This window comes from Hetaerina americana, unplaced genomic scaffold (assembly GCF_022747635.1).
Source record: "Hetaerina americana unplaced genomic scaffold, ioHetAmer1.1.p SCAF_16, whole genome shotgun sequence".
Taxonomy (NCBI): Eukaryota; Metazoa; Arthropoda; class Insecta; order Odonata; family Calopterygidae; genus Hetaerina; species Hetaerina americana.
This window is the reverse complement of record NW_027286719.1, coordinates 133,171-148,680: the sequence shown is the minus strand read 5'-3', so window position 1 is coordinate 148,680 and position 15,510 is coordinate 133,171. Positions and strand designations below refer to the sequence as shown.

The 15,510-nt window shown below is 38.1% G+C and overlaps 1 protein-coding gene across 2 annotated transcripts in view; it reads right to left on the bottom strand.

Moving 5' to 3' along the window:
* The window catches only part of Alas (5-aminolevulinate synthase), a 33,040-nt gene that overhangs the window by 15,666 nt on the left and 1,864 nt on the right, over positions 1–15,510 (bottom strand). The window contains exons 2-5 of one of the 2 annotated variants that reach the window (XM_071583998.1): positions 13,549–13,600; positions 11,712–11,882; positions 7,727–7,840; positions 7,487–7,591 (exon numbers count right to left, since the gene is read on the bottom strand). In XM_071583998.1, coding sequence (XP_071440099.1) covers positions 7,487–7,591; positions 7,727–7,840; positions 11,712–11,853 — 361 coding nt within the window. In that variant the 5' untranslated portion in view covers positions 11,854–11,882; positions 13,549–13,600. The remainder of the gene's footprint in view (positions 1–7,486; positions 7,592–7,726; positions 7,841–11,711; positions 11,883–13,548; positions 13,601–15,510) is intronic. The other variant, XM_071583999.1, reaches the window with a different exon arrangement.

The following is a 15,510-nucleotide window of genomic DNA, read 5'->3' as shown; positions in this document are numbered from 1 at the left end:
TGAGGTGAATATGAGTTATATTACTTTAAAAAGTGAACCAACGAATATGTAAATTAAATATTCAGTGAACATAATAATCCACATCTGCTGTTTTTCAATTACAGGCAACTATCATCTCAACTGTTAGCATTGATGGAAAGACAATGTTTTTCTTTTTTCAACCTTCCATCAACTTGGATTGCCACACAGAAGGCATTAACTTCACTCTTCCCCTATTCTCCCATGCCTACAGAACCGAATCGGTGGCAACCAATTCCATTGGCCAATTCTATCGCTGGGCACTTTTATGGAATAATTTCAGAAGCCATTGTTGGATGCCGTTTGAAGAATAGCATCAGGCGACTTACAAGTTAGGGAGTAACCTCCCTGACTTTGCACCTAGTGACTAACTCCTCTTCTTGCACCTAAAACAGTGGCTTGAAGGACATTGGTTTGAAGAAAACGAGGAACTCAGGCCGTTTTCAACAGGTTCAAATCCAAGGCAGCAAACTTCTATGCTGTGAGATTAAGGAAGCTGGTGCAGCATTACAAAAATGTGCATAGAAGTAAACGGCGATTATGTGTAAAAGTGAAGTAGTTTTGTAGGAATTTACAACATCAAAAAAAAAAAACCTTTTCCAACAATTATTTTTTTCACCAAACAGACATAAATTAAAATATAATATTTGTAGGTAAACTGTTACACCTACCCTAGTTTATGAGCTCCTATTAATACTTAGCTATTTTTTCCTCAAAAACTGCATAACCTGTCTAGTTTAAATTTATTCTCATCCTATTTCACTGACTGACAATCAATTTCACAGAGTTTCTGACGCACTGAGCATTGCTTGTAACCATTTGGCTGACTGGCAAACTAAAGCTTGAGAACATCAGCAAACCTGATTCCATGAATCGTCATATTTGTACTTGATTTGAAAATTCTAGAACTTAACTGAGCCTACAAGGGGATTATTTTGTTAAATTGTTGTACATTAGACTGGCACATGCCAGAGAAATACTCCAAGTTTGATAGTGTGAACTTTATTTGAAATAGTTGTGCACTCAAACTCTTGAAGTGAAATTTCCTAAGTGAAGAATCACCTGCATGCACATGAATTTCACATGAGAGGTCTTCTGGACTTAAATCCCTTAACAACATGTTGAGTGAATGAGTATTCAATAGTCACGACGTCAGAGACATTATCATCCCTCATTTTCTATCAGCTATGACCACTACCAATTTCTCAAATGTACTAAAACAGTAGTGGAAAACTTGATCCCAAAAATTGACTGCATCAGGTGATTAAGAAAAATGATTCCAGGCTTGGTTGTTGACCAGAATAACTTCCGATGCATTTTCGGATGACGTTTGAAGAATGGCATTGGGCAACTTACAAGTCAGGGAATACCCCCCTGACTTTGCACCAAGCAACTATTTTTCCTTCTTGCACTTGAAGTAATAACATTTCAATGATCAAACCCAACAAATTGAATAATTACATTCTCTCTATTCATTGGAGTACTTTTAGTAGGATTATATTATGAATGAGCTCAAGGAGCTATAGAGTGATCAAATTAATAGGACCATAGTGAATAATAACTTTTGATTTGCAATCAAAAGGGATTGAATAATCATTCAGCCTCCCATGATGGGTAAACAATAATTCCACACAGCTAGGATGAATTTATCATTTACCTCTACACTGGACTCGTTATCCTCAGGGGCACTTGAGACAATACATGAAACATTATGCTTTAACCCAAAGTGAACAATATTACCTCATTAGTTTAAGCAGGGCTCATTCAAATGGGAGAAAGGATAGTGATGAAACAGAGACTTCTGTGAGAGTTGGAAATGCCACAGGGGTAAAAACAAACAGATCGGATTTGGTGTGGTGGCTATCGTACTGGCTTCCCACCCTGAGGGCACGGGTTCAAATCCCGGCGGTGTTGAATATTTTTTAGAGGTATCTCGATCCCTACTTGAGGTGCTTTGTGGAGGGCACTTTGAGTGAGTACGCAGTCTGTCGTATGGGATGTTAAGCTGCGGACCCCTTGGCGCCTTTTGTAAAGAGTAGGCTAATGTCGACGCCGGGTTTCTCTCTACCCCTCATCCTTCCCTGTCCATCCCCTATGCCGCCAATGATCTCAGCAGTCATTCGCCTTCCCTAAATACTACTACTAACTTTGGCCAAGCAGAAACACACCAAAATTTTCAATTTCTAAATGCCACTGACAAAGTTTTGTCACATAACATCAAAATCTCACACAATAATATGATGTCAGCAGCATCATCATAATTACTAACTTTGCCCACAAAACCACCCAAATGTAAATAGATAAAGAACGTACTACGGCCGAGTGCATGGAAAGAAAGTAAAACCCAAAGCCGTACACTTAAGGGCACTTATAGGTGGAATATAGAAGGGGGTGGGAAAGTTATTGTTTGGCGGGAAGCCAGAGGCCAGTGACCCGTCACTCAAACAAATGAAATTTAAAATAAATAGTTCTACCAATTACTCCCTTGATCAGGTATTTGCACACCAAATTGACCTTCACAAGTCGCAACCACACACACACGCAGGGTTTACGGGGCGGGAAGCCCGACGCCAGTGACCCGTCACTCAGACAAATGAAAAAATAAAATAAATAGTTCAGACAATTACTCCCTTGATCAGGTATTTGCACCACAAATTGACCTTCACAAGTCGCAACCACACACACACGCAGGGTTTACGGGGCGGGAAGCCCGACGCCAGTGACCCGTCACTCAGACAAATGAAAAAATAAATTAAAATTATATAACACTTACTCCCTCGCTCAGGTATTTGCAAACAAATTGACCTTCGCAAGTCACAAACACTCACACACACAGGGTTTACGGGGTTGGAAACCCGGCGCCAGTGACCCGTCACTCAAACTCGGACGACACAAAAGTACAGTGCTGGAGGGGAAAGTGCCGAAAAACCTGACACCAGGTGTTTCGCCTGCTAAGCAGGCCTCTTCAGAGAAGAATCCTGGAGTGTTCCAATCCCGGATACCATAACATTTGTGGCGGAGTGGCTCCAGTCTAAGAACATTTCCCCGGTAGAAATTAGAGAATACATCCTCCTGACCAACCTTGTTATGAGTAACAACTATTTCTCCTTCAACAATTCCTTTTACCAACAAGACTTCGGCACCACGATGGGAAATTCCCTTTCTCCATTTCTAGCAAACCTGTTCATGTCCCGCTTTGAAGAGCAATGTCAAAGAAAATTTACCTACTTCCCAAAAGTTTGGTTTAGATATGTGGATGACATATTTGCAGTCTTTGATACCAACTCATGCTCTTTAGAAGCATTTCAAAACCAACTTAACAGCCAATACCCCTCAATCAAGTTCACGGTCGAATCTGAAATAGATCGGTCCCTCCCCTTTCTTGATCTTAAGATATCCAGAACCCCCTCCAACCACCTCTCATTCAACATCTACAGGAAACCAACCCACACCAACAATTACATACACGAATCTTCTTTCGATCACAAAACACACAAATTCGCTGCCTACCACTCCCTAGTACATAGGCTCCTCAATGTACCTTTGTCCAAAGTGGATTTCATAACAGAATTAAAACACATAAAACACACGGCTGTGGTGAACGGCTACTCAGAAAAGCTCATTGATAACATCTTAAAAAAACACAGGAACAAAAGACATCTCCAAAATAACACCACACTGTATACACCAGGTGACAAGAAATTTGTCAAACTACCTCACCACCCACAACTAACAAAAGGTCTTCCTTCTATCTTCAAAAAAATCAATTACACACCCACATTTGTTAGTCAAACTAAACTGAAACACCTATTTGTTAATCCAAAAGATCCTATTGATACCCTAGACAAATCTGGAATTTACAAAATCTCCTGCCCACATTGTGACCTTTCTTACATCGGGCAAACTCGCAGAAATATTCGCACACGCTTTAAAGAACACGCTGCATGTTACAGACTGGGAAATTTCAACAAATCATCCGTCGCCCAACACATACACGAAAACTCACACAACATCACAATTGAAGACCTACAGCTATTGAAACATGTGCCTAATCACCTACTCGACCATTACGAAAGTCTGTACATTAACAAAACAAAAGAAAAACTCATGAACAGTGACAAAGGCCCAATATCGTCATCCTTGTTTTCAATCTCCCTTCCGGAATCATGACCGTCCCTTCCCCAACGGTCAAACGACCACCCCCCCCCCCCCTTCGACCTTCAAATTTCCCAAGAATTGTACCTTCTCCTGTTGGCCCCTCGCCCACCCACCCGTGCTTCCCCTCCTTCCCCCCCCCATAACCTTCCCCCGTCCGTTACCATGCCCCCCCTCCCCTACTTAACTGTTACTTACATATTTTGGCTCCGACTAATCATTCTTCTCTGAAGAGGCCTGCTTAGCAGGCGAAACACCTGGTGTCCAGATTCTTCTCTGAAGAGGCCTGCTTAGCAGGCGAAACACCTGGTGTCAGGTTTTTCGGCACTTTCCCCTCCAGCACTGTACTTTTGTGTCGTCCGAGTTTGAGTGACGGGTCACTGGCGCCGGGTTTCCAACCCCGTAAACCCTGTGTGTGTGAGTGTTTGTGACTTGCGAAGGTCAATTTGTTTGCAAATACCTGAGCGAGGGAGTAAGTGTTATATAATTTTAATTTATTTTTTCATTTGTCTAAGTGACGGGTCACTGGCGTCGGGCTTCCCACCCCGTAAACCCTGCGTGTGTGTGTGGTTGCGACTTGTGAAGGTCAATTTGTGGTGCAAATACCTGATCAAGGGAGTAATTGTCTGAACTATTTATTTTATTTTTTCATTTGTCTGAGTGACGGGTCACTGGCGTCGGGCTTCCCGCCCCGTAAACCCTGCGTGTGTGTGTGGTTGCGACTTGTGAAGGTCAATTTGGTGTGCAAATACCTGATCAAGGGAGTAATTGGTAGAACTATTTATTTTAAATTTCATTTGTTTGAGTGACGGGTCACTGGCCTCTGGCTTCCCGCCAAACAATAACTTTCCCACCCCCTTCTATATTCCACCTATAAGTGCCCTTAAGTGTACGGCTTTGGGTTTTACTTTCTTTCCACCCAAATGTAGCTATCTACTAGTATGTACCACTGCATATGTGCTGCACTGCTCTATTCTATGCCATTGTCAGCTACACAAATGTAGCCAGCCACCATTAGTGCACCACTACATATCCCTGGAATTTAGCTTCCCCACTGATTTTCCATCAGGTCAAATTCTGACAAGCAATTAAATAATTATGCAAGCTGCTAACACATTTAAAACTGCAAATATTGTGTGCAAAATTCAAATATGTCACAATACATAATCTAATGAAAATATGTAATTAAGCTAGGATTTAACATAAATCTTCTGTTACAAAATAAATAATCAGCTGCTATTTAATTTTGATGAGATCATTAGATATTGTAAATGCACGGGAAAACCTCATTAGTTCACATTTCAAAGGACTGAAAAAAGTGAAAACATTCAGGTTCATCATAGAAGATTTTTTGACAGTTCTTGCAAGTCCATTAACATTTTATCCAGTAAAATTTTGAAGGCATTTTATTTTTCCATTAAGATACTGAGAAAATTTGACTAGGCTTGTTTAAAATTTGACTTTTTCCTAGATTTAGGAAGAGGGCACTTGATGCTGCAAGCAGTTAGTAACAAAAATCACAAAAATTAATGCCTATTCATGGGCAAAAATCCACAAGCTGCCGACTTCTGTTTGGTAATCCAAAGACATTGCAGGGGATGCCACAATAAAAACTTTTAACAGAGCCACCCACTAATGCACATCACAATGCAAAACCTTCCAAGTGTGAGAATAATTCATCTTGACCAGATGTCTGGCCGAGTGCTTTAGCCAGTTTAGTTACCGAGGCATGAAATTTTGGATTGTAAGAGGATGCCTCCATAGCTTAACTAGTTAAAGCATTTGGCCAGATTTTGAGGGATCCAGGTTCGAATCCCGGCTAATGCAAATGATTTTTACACCTGGAAATGATTGGATTGTTCTTTTCACTAGTCTCCAAAGCCCAAAAGCAGTAAACCAGGGCAGATCTTAAGAGCTCTCTTCCTCTTGCCAGGGAGCCTTAAATTCCGTGGAATGACTGCTAGAAGTATTCACCAGAAGCTTCATAAACTTCATAACAATTTTGTGAGTCTGGCATTTTGTCTGAGCCACTGGTGATAAAAACATTACTATGCTAAAGTAAACAAAGTTCTCTGTTGCAAAAAAATGTTGAGCTAATGTTGTAAAATACTTTGCTCTAAGTACACATCACAAGTTGGGAGAATATTGTTTTTTGGAAAAATTCCTCAATAAAATGTATTTTTGCAAGTCATGGTTGAAAATTTTGACTGAATGTCACTTTTGACGTACTTCCATTTAAACATTTAAAAAAAACTGCGAATATCTATGCCTTTTTCATTTTGCACCTACCTGAAAACCAAGGCAAGTTTCGGCCAATTTTACCTGAACACTGCTCTGAGTATTGACTTACACATAATTACATATCCTGCGGAATTGAAATGACAAGGTTTTACCGAGCACTTATTTCATTATAAGTACATAAAATATGCTATCAGCTGCCAGCTTAGCCTTACGCTGCATAAGGTATACATAACCCTAACATGTACCTTTTCTGAGTTCTACCCAAAGAGCTACATAGATTTGGCCTTAGTAAAACAATAAAAAATTGACAATTAATAAATAATTGATAGAATGACAACCCAGAAAAAATTGCAGTATTTTTCATGCTCTGCTGATTATAGAGGCCTTTCATTTGGTATATATAACTGATTTTATGGAATTTTGTCCAACAAGGAGCTTGATAGAATAATATGTATCACTGGCTAGCTACCAATAAAGTCTAGGTGGTTATATTTCCTGAGGAAGTTCAATGTTTTCACCTTATAACACAAATTGGATGGGGTATCGGGATGGAGCAGTGGCTAACATACTGGCTTCCCAACGAGATGGCCCAAATCCTGGAGATGGCAAATATTTTTCAGTGCTATCCCGATCCCTACTTGAAGTGCTTTGTGGAGAGTACTTTGAGTGAGTACACCGTCCATCGGATGGAACGTTAAACTGTGCACCCCTAGGAACCTTACGTTTCGAGTAGGCTAATGCCGATGCTCGGTTTCTCCCCACTCTTCCTCCTTTCCCATCCATCCCTAATGGCACAAATGACCTCAGCTGTCAGTCGCCTCCCCTAAAGCTACTACTTCTACTGATACTACAACTACAAATTGGATAAACTACATGAATGAATTAATAAAAGATTCACACAATTCAAGCTACTATTAGTTAATTGTATTTATGACTAGCTACTTGAAAGTGAGCAAGCATGGTTTATGATCATTAGTCAAAATTACAAATAATAATTCATGACAGTAATCTGGAAAACTTGCCAACACAATAAAATAATGCACATGCTTTCAAAATGAAGTCGATATCCCACCACTTGTCTTTGCCTGTGTCTCCACCATTTCCACCAGAGGATGAGGATTTAACTCTACCACACTCTCCGAATATTCATCGAGAGAATCATTCCCCTTCTTCCGTTCTGTATAAACAAAATTCTTTGTGAAATTTCACCAGAGAAGTGGTTAATTACCACTGAAGGATTCAAGAGCCACCAACAGCAGTCAATGACTCATATATTCCAATTATCTAAGAGCATTTTCAATATTTTCCTTACCAGATTTTGCTTGGGGGCTAAGGTCAATGATATCATCCGTCATTTCTTTGCTGGCTTCTTTCACTGCAGGCTTGGCATCAGCAAGGAAAGGGCATTTCCTCACGCTCTCCAAGACTGCAAAGAGTGGAAAAGGGGGAAGAAACACAAATCAGTGATTGCTGAGAGCAGAGGGGGGGAGGGAGGGAGGCGATCTCAAGTAATGGCCGAGTGAATGAGCGCATGCCCGGCTTCAAACTCCCCATCGCCCATCTCTCTACAAGATGTCACTTCTGATACAAAAGGCAGAAAGCCACCTGAAGTGCACTCCATACAATGCCATGGCTAGGCAATACCTTTTCATGTGATAATCAAGAATGCTTGCTGAAACTGCCGTAAGGTCTGGAAAAATTATCCCTCAAATCCTTCCCTAACCAGGCCACATGGAACTACTACTAGTCGAAAAAAATTACTCAGTTAACAATATTTCAAGGATGGGAAAATTTCCAATAGTTAAGGCATTAAATTGTAACAACATGCAAAGGTTTTTCAGAATAATTGCACAAATTTTGTTTGAAAACCGCTCTGTCAACATTTCAAAGAAAACACTAATTCCACATCATGAGATAATTATAATTACAGGCCACATAATCACCTTGGCCATATCATCATCTACTTCAAGCAACGGATTCACAGAGGTACTAAGTCTTTATGCCAAAAGGAGTGAAATAGATTTTGCCACAGATGTGGCAAAATCCATTTCATCCACTTTGCCCCTTTCGCTATGAGATCTGAAAGGAGAGAGAGGCGGGGAATTTCAATTATCCTGAACCCAAACATCAAATAAAGGGGGCAGTGAATGCAATGAATGCATATAACTTTGCATTTGAAATGCCAAGTTTATTTATGCTACATTAAAGTTAATTAACTAGTTAAACATGAAATATCAATGGCTAGGTAACCAATAGTAATATTATTATAGAGAGGTCATGCCATAGTAAAGCACACTATCGTAAGAATTCTGAACACACTGATCCGATGCGTGCCAAAACCATGATCATTTTCCTTTGTACCCAACAAATGGCAGCTGATTTATAGCTAGAATTTCGCAATGCCCTAGTTGCAGTTGGGCAGCATGGTTATTCCCTACTTCTGAGAATACAAACTAGGATTAGAGCATTGTGTTGCATAACATAAATGGACATGTACATATTCAATATAAATAATGGAGATGGAGAAAGTTTTCATAATGAGGAAACAAAATGTTTATTTTCCAGTGAATCCAAAAATGTCAATTTTGTTGCATAAATTTGGTGGCAATGCTGATGGAGTGTTGGCGTAACCTATTGCTAAGCATTGTGTTTACTTTTATTTACTAGCAATGATTATTTTTAAAGGGCTCCACTAAGCAATTAAAATTACTTTAGTTTCTGATTTGAACCGAGCGGCCTTAATAGAACTTAAAATGGGAGATATGACGATGCTGGCAGAGTTCTTTTATAAGGCTTATGAAACTTTCAGAATCATCTTCAAGCTAAAATGATTATTGCACCCATTTTGATGTACTACATGAATGTAAACAATGGCTGCTATGCTCATCATACAATATCATCTTTCTATATTACACATGCAAGTGTATTCTAAGTATGTTGGTGTGAAAATGGTATGCATTGCAATGAAAACAACATTTCTGTTGATTGACTGATGAGGACTGCTCACAGCTTAAAACCAAAATTTTATGTTCATCATTTTTTAATTGCAGTAGGTAATCTTTTGGGGGGTTCTCAAATGGTTTTTGAGTAACACTATGAAACAAAATTGTATTCATAAACTTTGTGCAGCCATATGTTGCGCTTTGAAATCAGAGGACCAAAGGGCCAAGGATGGGTAAAATTCCACTCTTGACCACTGGATATCCCCACCTCCTTGCATTTATCATTAACAAGAAGAGTATGCACTTCGAGGTGAACAATAACCTCTCATTTGCATGTTTTTCATGCCCTTTGTCATTAGTTTGATTCATAATTTTTCATTTACACTAACATCAAGCCAAAAATGAATTTTTTTACGATGAAGAAAACTAGCAACCATTAGGATTCACTTTATAAGACCATATATTAATCAGACATTATAGAAATGTTGGCTAATGATTTTTAACTCTCAATTTATAAGTTTAACTCTAAATAAAATGTTACCCAAATGAATGTTCTGATTACTAACTTCCACCCTTGACCTAACACCCTGCATTATTACAATGTTGAACAGATCAGGTCAAAGGAGGAAATGGTAATTAATGCCATTGACTAGTTTTAGAAAAAAATTATCTAACTGTATGTGTTGCATATAGCTCGTACACTGGGAATGTCTGAGGAATATGTATTCCCTTGCTTGCATTACTTTGACTATTGGTGAGCCCTTCATCAAATGTCATGTCACAATTTTCTCAGCCAACTTTTCAGACGTTCATAGCTGGAGATTTTGGGGTTTGTTTCAAGCAAATGGCTTGAAATAAATTAAAAAGTCATACCCTAACATTAATCCGCAAAAATATTTGGGGAAATTGTTCATAGCATGAGAGAATATTATTCTAATTTAGACGGGAAAGTTTAAAATTAAATTTATGGAAATTATTTTTATGTTTACATTTTTGAAGGATCTCTACATGAAAACATGAAGTGTCACAGCACTTTGTGCGGCACAACTAAGTAAGAGTATGATTTACAGCACACTTTTTGATGCTCGGCGAAAATTCCGAGAAACTGCGGGAGATGCCACGACTGTAACTTTTAACAGAGTCATCTGCTAACTCTGCATTTCCTGGTTAAAAATCTTGGGGTTTTGCTTTACCAGTGTGACAGCCTCGAGCTTTGGAGTGCACTGCTGCATTGCTATGAAAATGCTTGCTGTTTACGCCATCATGATGAAAAAGCAATGTGGCAGTGACGAAAAAGAGCTTGGGGTATTTTGCAAATTCAACAATCAAAAGTAATTTGAGGAAAATAACACAAAGTCTTTTCTCTAAAGTAGGTTGAGTTTATCTGATTTGAAAAGTCTCGGTCTATTGATAACTGGCAGAAAAATTCTGGGGATGGTTCCCAATGCATGACCGAGTATAAGTATGACTACAAGTTAGAGGAAAAATGAAAATATATCTAAGGATAATTAGTTACATTCATAGTATTGAAAATGCAACTTTACCCTAAAAAATCAAAGCATTGCAGCACTTTGTATCACACAGTTTAAACTATGATTTTACTATGTAGCCATTGAAATCTTTGGAGGGTGTTTTCCAGGAGTGGGAGACTGAATCGTAGAAGTGTTATGCAGTGTACCAAAGCAGTTCAGCCGCAGTAAAATCATGCGGGATACCTGTCAGAAACTTTAATTCTTAATTGCATTTTCCTGCTCTGGTAATTTATCAGTCAATTAATTCTAAAAAAAATAAGTATTGTCCATCATTAAGGGGAACACTTACAGATTTACCATCTAGGCTCTTCATTCATCTTGATTAAGGCAATAAATAATTTTAGGAAACAACCCCAGCCTTCCACAAAGCTTGGGTGAGTGAGGCAATGAATGTGGGAAATGTACATGCTACAAAACTGCGAGCTACTGAGGTGAGATTTTGAGATGGCCAAACTTGCATTTACAAGGAACTTATATTTGCAAGGAGTCATTGGCTAAATGATGGACCATTTCAACTGTCAGTTTTGAAGAAAATTCTCTGCCAGATAGAAAGTATAAGAAATGAATCACTCTTCCCTATTCCGATAGACTAATAAATTGTTTTATGCCTGGATTGGAATTTTTCCGACAGAATTTCAAGAACCAGTTAGGCCAAGACAAAATTGATCATTTCTAACAATATTAAAATTCCAACATGCTACCACTATTGGTTGACGTTTTAAACTAACAAAATCAATGTATAGTACTCAATAAGCCCACATTAAATTATCTCTGAGCTTATGTACTCTGGGATGGCAAAGTTCTGGGCCACATTTGGACTTACCAGGTGCATTGGCATCTGCTGGAGCGGCAGTTCCGACCAAACGAGACATTATGGGGCAGTACTCTCCATAAGTTTTTATCAAATGTGCTCCATAATTTCTCACATAGGCACTTGAGAGTCTGGTTAGAAAAGGGCACGGCATTGTGTCTGCACCTCCAAGGACTTGAAGAACTGAAGAAAACACATTGCAGAAAAATTAAGCATATTTGCAATGTAACTTAGATGAAAACTAAAATAATTTCAAGAAAGTTCATTGAATATCTTAGATATATTCAAAGTTTAAACAAGGAGTAATACATCTTCATTACCACAATGCACACACAAAAACACCACGGTATCATTCACACTCCATTGGTCAATTAAAACCTTGATTGAAAATAAAACCCAAAAAAGGCTAAATAGATGCTCCAATCCTTAAACTTAGTTCAGGATTATATCTGCTTAAAATTGCTTTTTCATCTACTACACAACTCAGCTAATTTCAACCTTGTCAGATTTTTAAGCTGAGGCCCGTGAATGAAGGAATGGTATGGAGAATATGTTTTGTGTAACTGCTCCTTGCACCAATATTAGTACACAAATTTATTCATTCTCCATGATACAGTTTGGCTAGTTTCGCAACATTCATGAATCTGAATAAAAAAGTAAATACATGCACAAATATGACAATCCAATAGGAAAGTTTTTGCAAAATATTTTCACTACAACAAACTTTCAATGACTTCAAGCATACATTTTACCATCTAGTAATGCTAAAATAAGAGGCCTAAGAAAGTTTTGTCTCTTGCATAAATACACTCAAGCATCCAAGGACAAGGTAACACTGACTCGCTTGGGCAAAATAAACATCCAGCTAGTCATTTGCCTGAAGTTTTCAATAATGACATTTAACTGCATAAAGTCAAAAGAGCATTGAGAAATGCATGCTAAAGAATTTAACTCTCACAAATCGAAGCTCCCTGGGATTTCATTGTTCACCATTCCCATCACTTAACACAGGAAGGTTTCCATGCTAACGATGGCTTTTCCTTCAGGATTATTCCTCTCCTATGCCCTGAATGGCAAACTCATTTTGAATGGTTGAGTGAGCACTGGCATATATATCCTCATAACCCCATTTAGCAACAAAATCACAACTTAACTTCAACGATGATATAATTAAATGAATTCATTCCATTGTATCTTTTAGTTATATTAGGCCATGCTTGGATGCTTTTGACACACTTAGTAAAATGCAAGCTGTACATAATTTCCTGGGCACCAGAACTTTCTAAAATACCACAGGCAATGTTGGGAAAGGATCTGGAGCCCCTTATCACCCTGAGTGCGTGAATTCCATGGAAGAATTGGGGATTGTAACAAATGGGACAAACCCATAGCCATCAAATTCATTTGCAGGTCAAAAGATACGGTTTTCAATTATGCCATATGTATGCAGCACATAGAAACCATAACGATGGATGAAATGACATCACCCTAATAACAACTGAAATTAATCAATCAATTGACTGCAAGCCAGATGCTTAAATTCAGTGCTAAAGGCAGAAAGAGACATTGAAGGCATAACAGGAGTAATGGGCCATCCTTTAAGTTCCCATCTTCTTAACTACTTATCAGCTTGATTTTCATTTATATATATACATAAAGACATTCATATAAGCTTTCATAGAGGAAAGTAACAACTTTCCCTCCTAAAAATTAAAATGGCTAAGAAATCACTTTTCAGAAATGTGACTTTGGTTGTACCAGCAATTGAGTGATGACAGTAAATCACAATATATGACCGTGCCATTTGTTTACAAGTTACAATTTTACATTTATAGACTAATTTACTTACCAGAGCTATGTGAGCCAATGTAGCCAAGAAATTTCTTCCCACGACGGGCAACCTGAAAAATGTAAGCGGTCAAAGCTTTATAAATTACTTCCTCAATAACTTCTGAAATTAATGAATTCTAAGGGCTCTTTAAATATGGTGCTCACCAAATTAAAACTATCAATAAAAAGAATAATGAGAAAAATTTTAAAGATACCCCATTATTTGACCTGAACCTGAATATACTTTACACTTTCAGGCTTCACTTAAGTCTGTGAAAAATTTCAAAATCGTTTAATATGAAGCATGAATATTTATTACAATCACTGAAACATAAAAGCTTTATACACAAGCATTAAAAAAATGTAATTCATTGGCTTAGGAGTGTAACTAAATACATGCCAATGGAAACAGCCATGCCAGAGATACATGGAGTCAAATAATACCCCAACTTACATCTCAGCCAATGCAGAAGGAGTATTGGCAGTAGAAAATTTAGGGGAGGCAACCCGCAGCTGATGTCATTTGTGGCATTAGGAATGGATGGGAAAGGAGAAACGATGGATGGAAACCCGGCACCCGCATTCGTCTACTCTCAACGAAGGGTGCCAAGGGTCCACAGCTTAACATCCCGTCCAACAGATTGTGTTCTCAAAGTGCTCTCCACAAAAAACAAGTAGAGATTGAGATACCACTGGCATAGATATGCCATCTCCAGGATTTGAACCTGGGCCCTCTAGGTGGGACATTACCCACCAAACCATCTTGAGCCCCATCAATGCTGGGGCTCGTGTCACCTAGGTTTGTCTCTAAGTTTTCCCCATGCAATTCTCATATGTACATTTAAATGCATATGGCTTTCATTGTGTCACATTAGATAGTCCAAAGGTTACCAAGAAACTTGATTTTAAAAGAAAATGAAAAAAATTCAAGACGCCTTTCTCATGACCCTTGAATTCCTTCGAGGCTCCCACTTGGGATCATTGATGTTTCTTCTTTTTATTAATATTATTTTGAGTTACCTTTATCACAGTAAACACCTAAAATGGATATTGCTTAAGATTTTTCTGGTAATATGTTCTATAAAAGGCATGATTGCGGTTGAGAAGAGCTCCCTCAGACTGATAAAATGGTGCAAAATTAATTTAATGATCTTGAATAGAAGTATCGGGGTGATCTTTCTCATCAAAGTTAATCTAACCGCTCATCTAGGTGTTCTCTTGGACTTAAAATTTAATTTGAACACCCACATTAACACAGGAATAAGAAGGTATCAAATTCTTGGATTTATCCATTGCATATATCTTCAATAATATTCACCGCCTCACACAGCTCTGCCACTCTGAAGGACTTCCATTGTTTGAATGCCTTCTAAGAGTAACCAAAACATTAGCTTTAGAATAAGTCTAACACTAATCCTCAAGAAAGGTTATACACAAAGCAAATATTGCAATAGAAAAAGGAGACTATACGGAATTGATGATAATAACTTATTTATAGCTTCTGTCATCAAGAAGGAAAAGAGCAGGGAATACATTAATTAATACCCTTAAAAAAACCGTAACGTGTTAAGGATTGCTTTCCTTCTAAACCTTGAGGGTACTCTCAAACATCACCAGAAACTTAAATTTTCAAGGTTCCACATGTTTATAGAAATGAAATTATCTTTTTCACCCATGTATAAGACATACATGTGAGCAACACAGTTTTTGAGTGATGATTTTTTCATTTCCTTGTCAAATTTCAAAAAGATCGTCAAAATGCTTTAATAATAAAGATAATTTTCATTTAACTTTAAAAGATAATTTACGAATAAAAATTTATTAAAATATTTTTAAATGTCTCTCATTCACTCTTCTCTTATTACAGTTTTGTTTTTTTCTCCTTGATGTAATACCCACCGCAGCAGGTAGCGAGCCTTAGATATATTGCAGTTCGTTTCCATCCATTATTTATATTTGTTAAGCGTATTTTAAACCAATT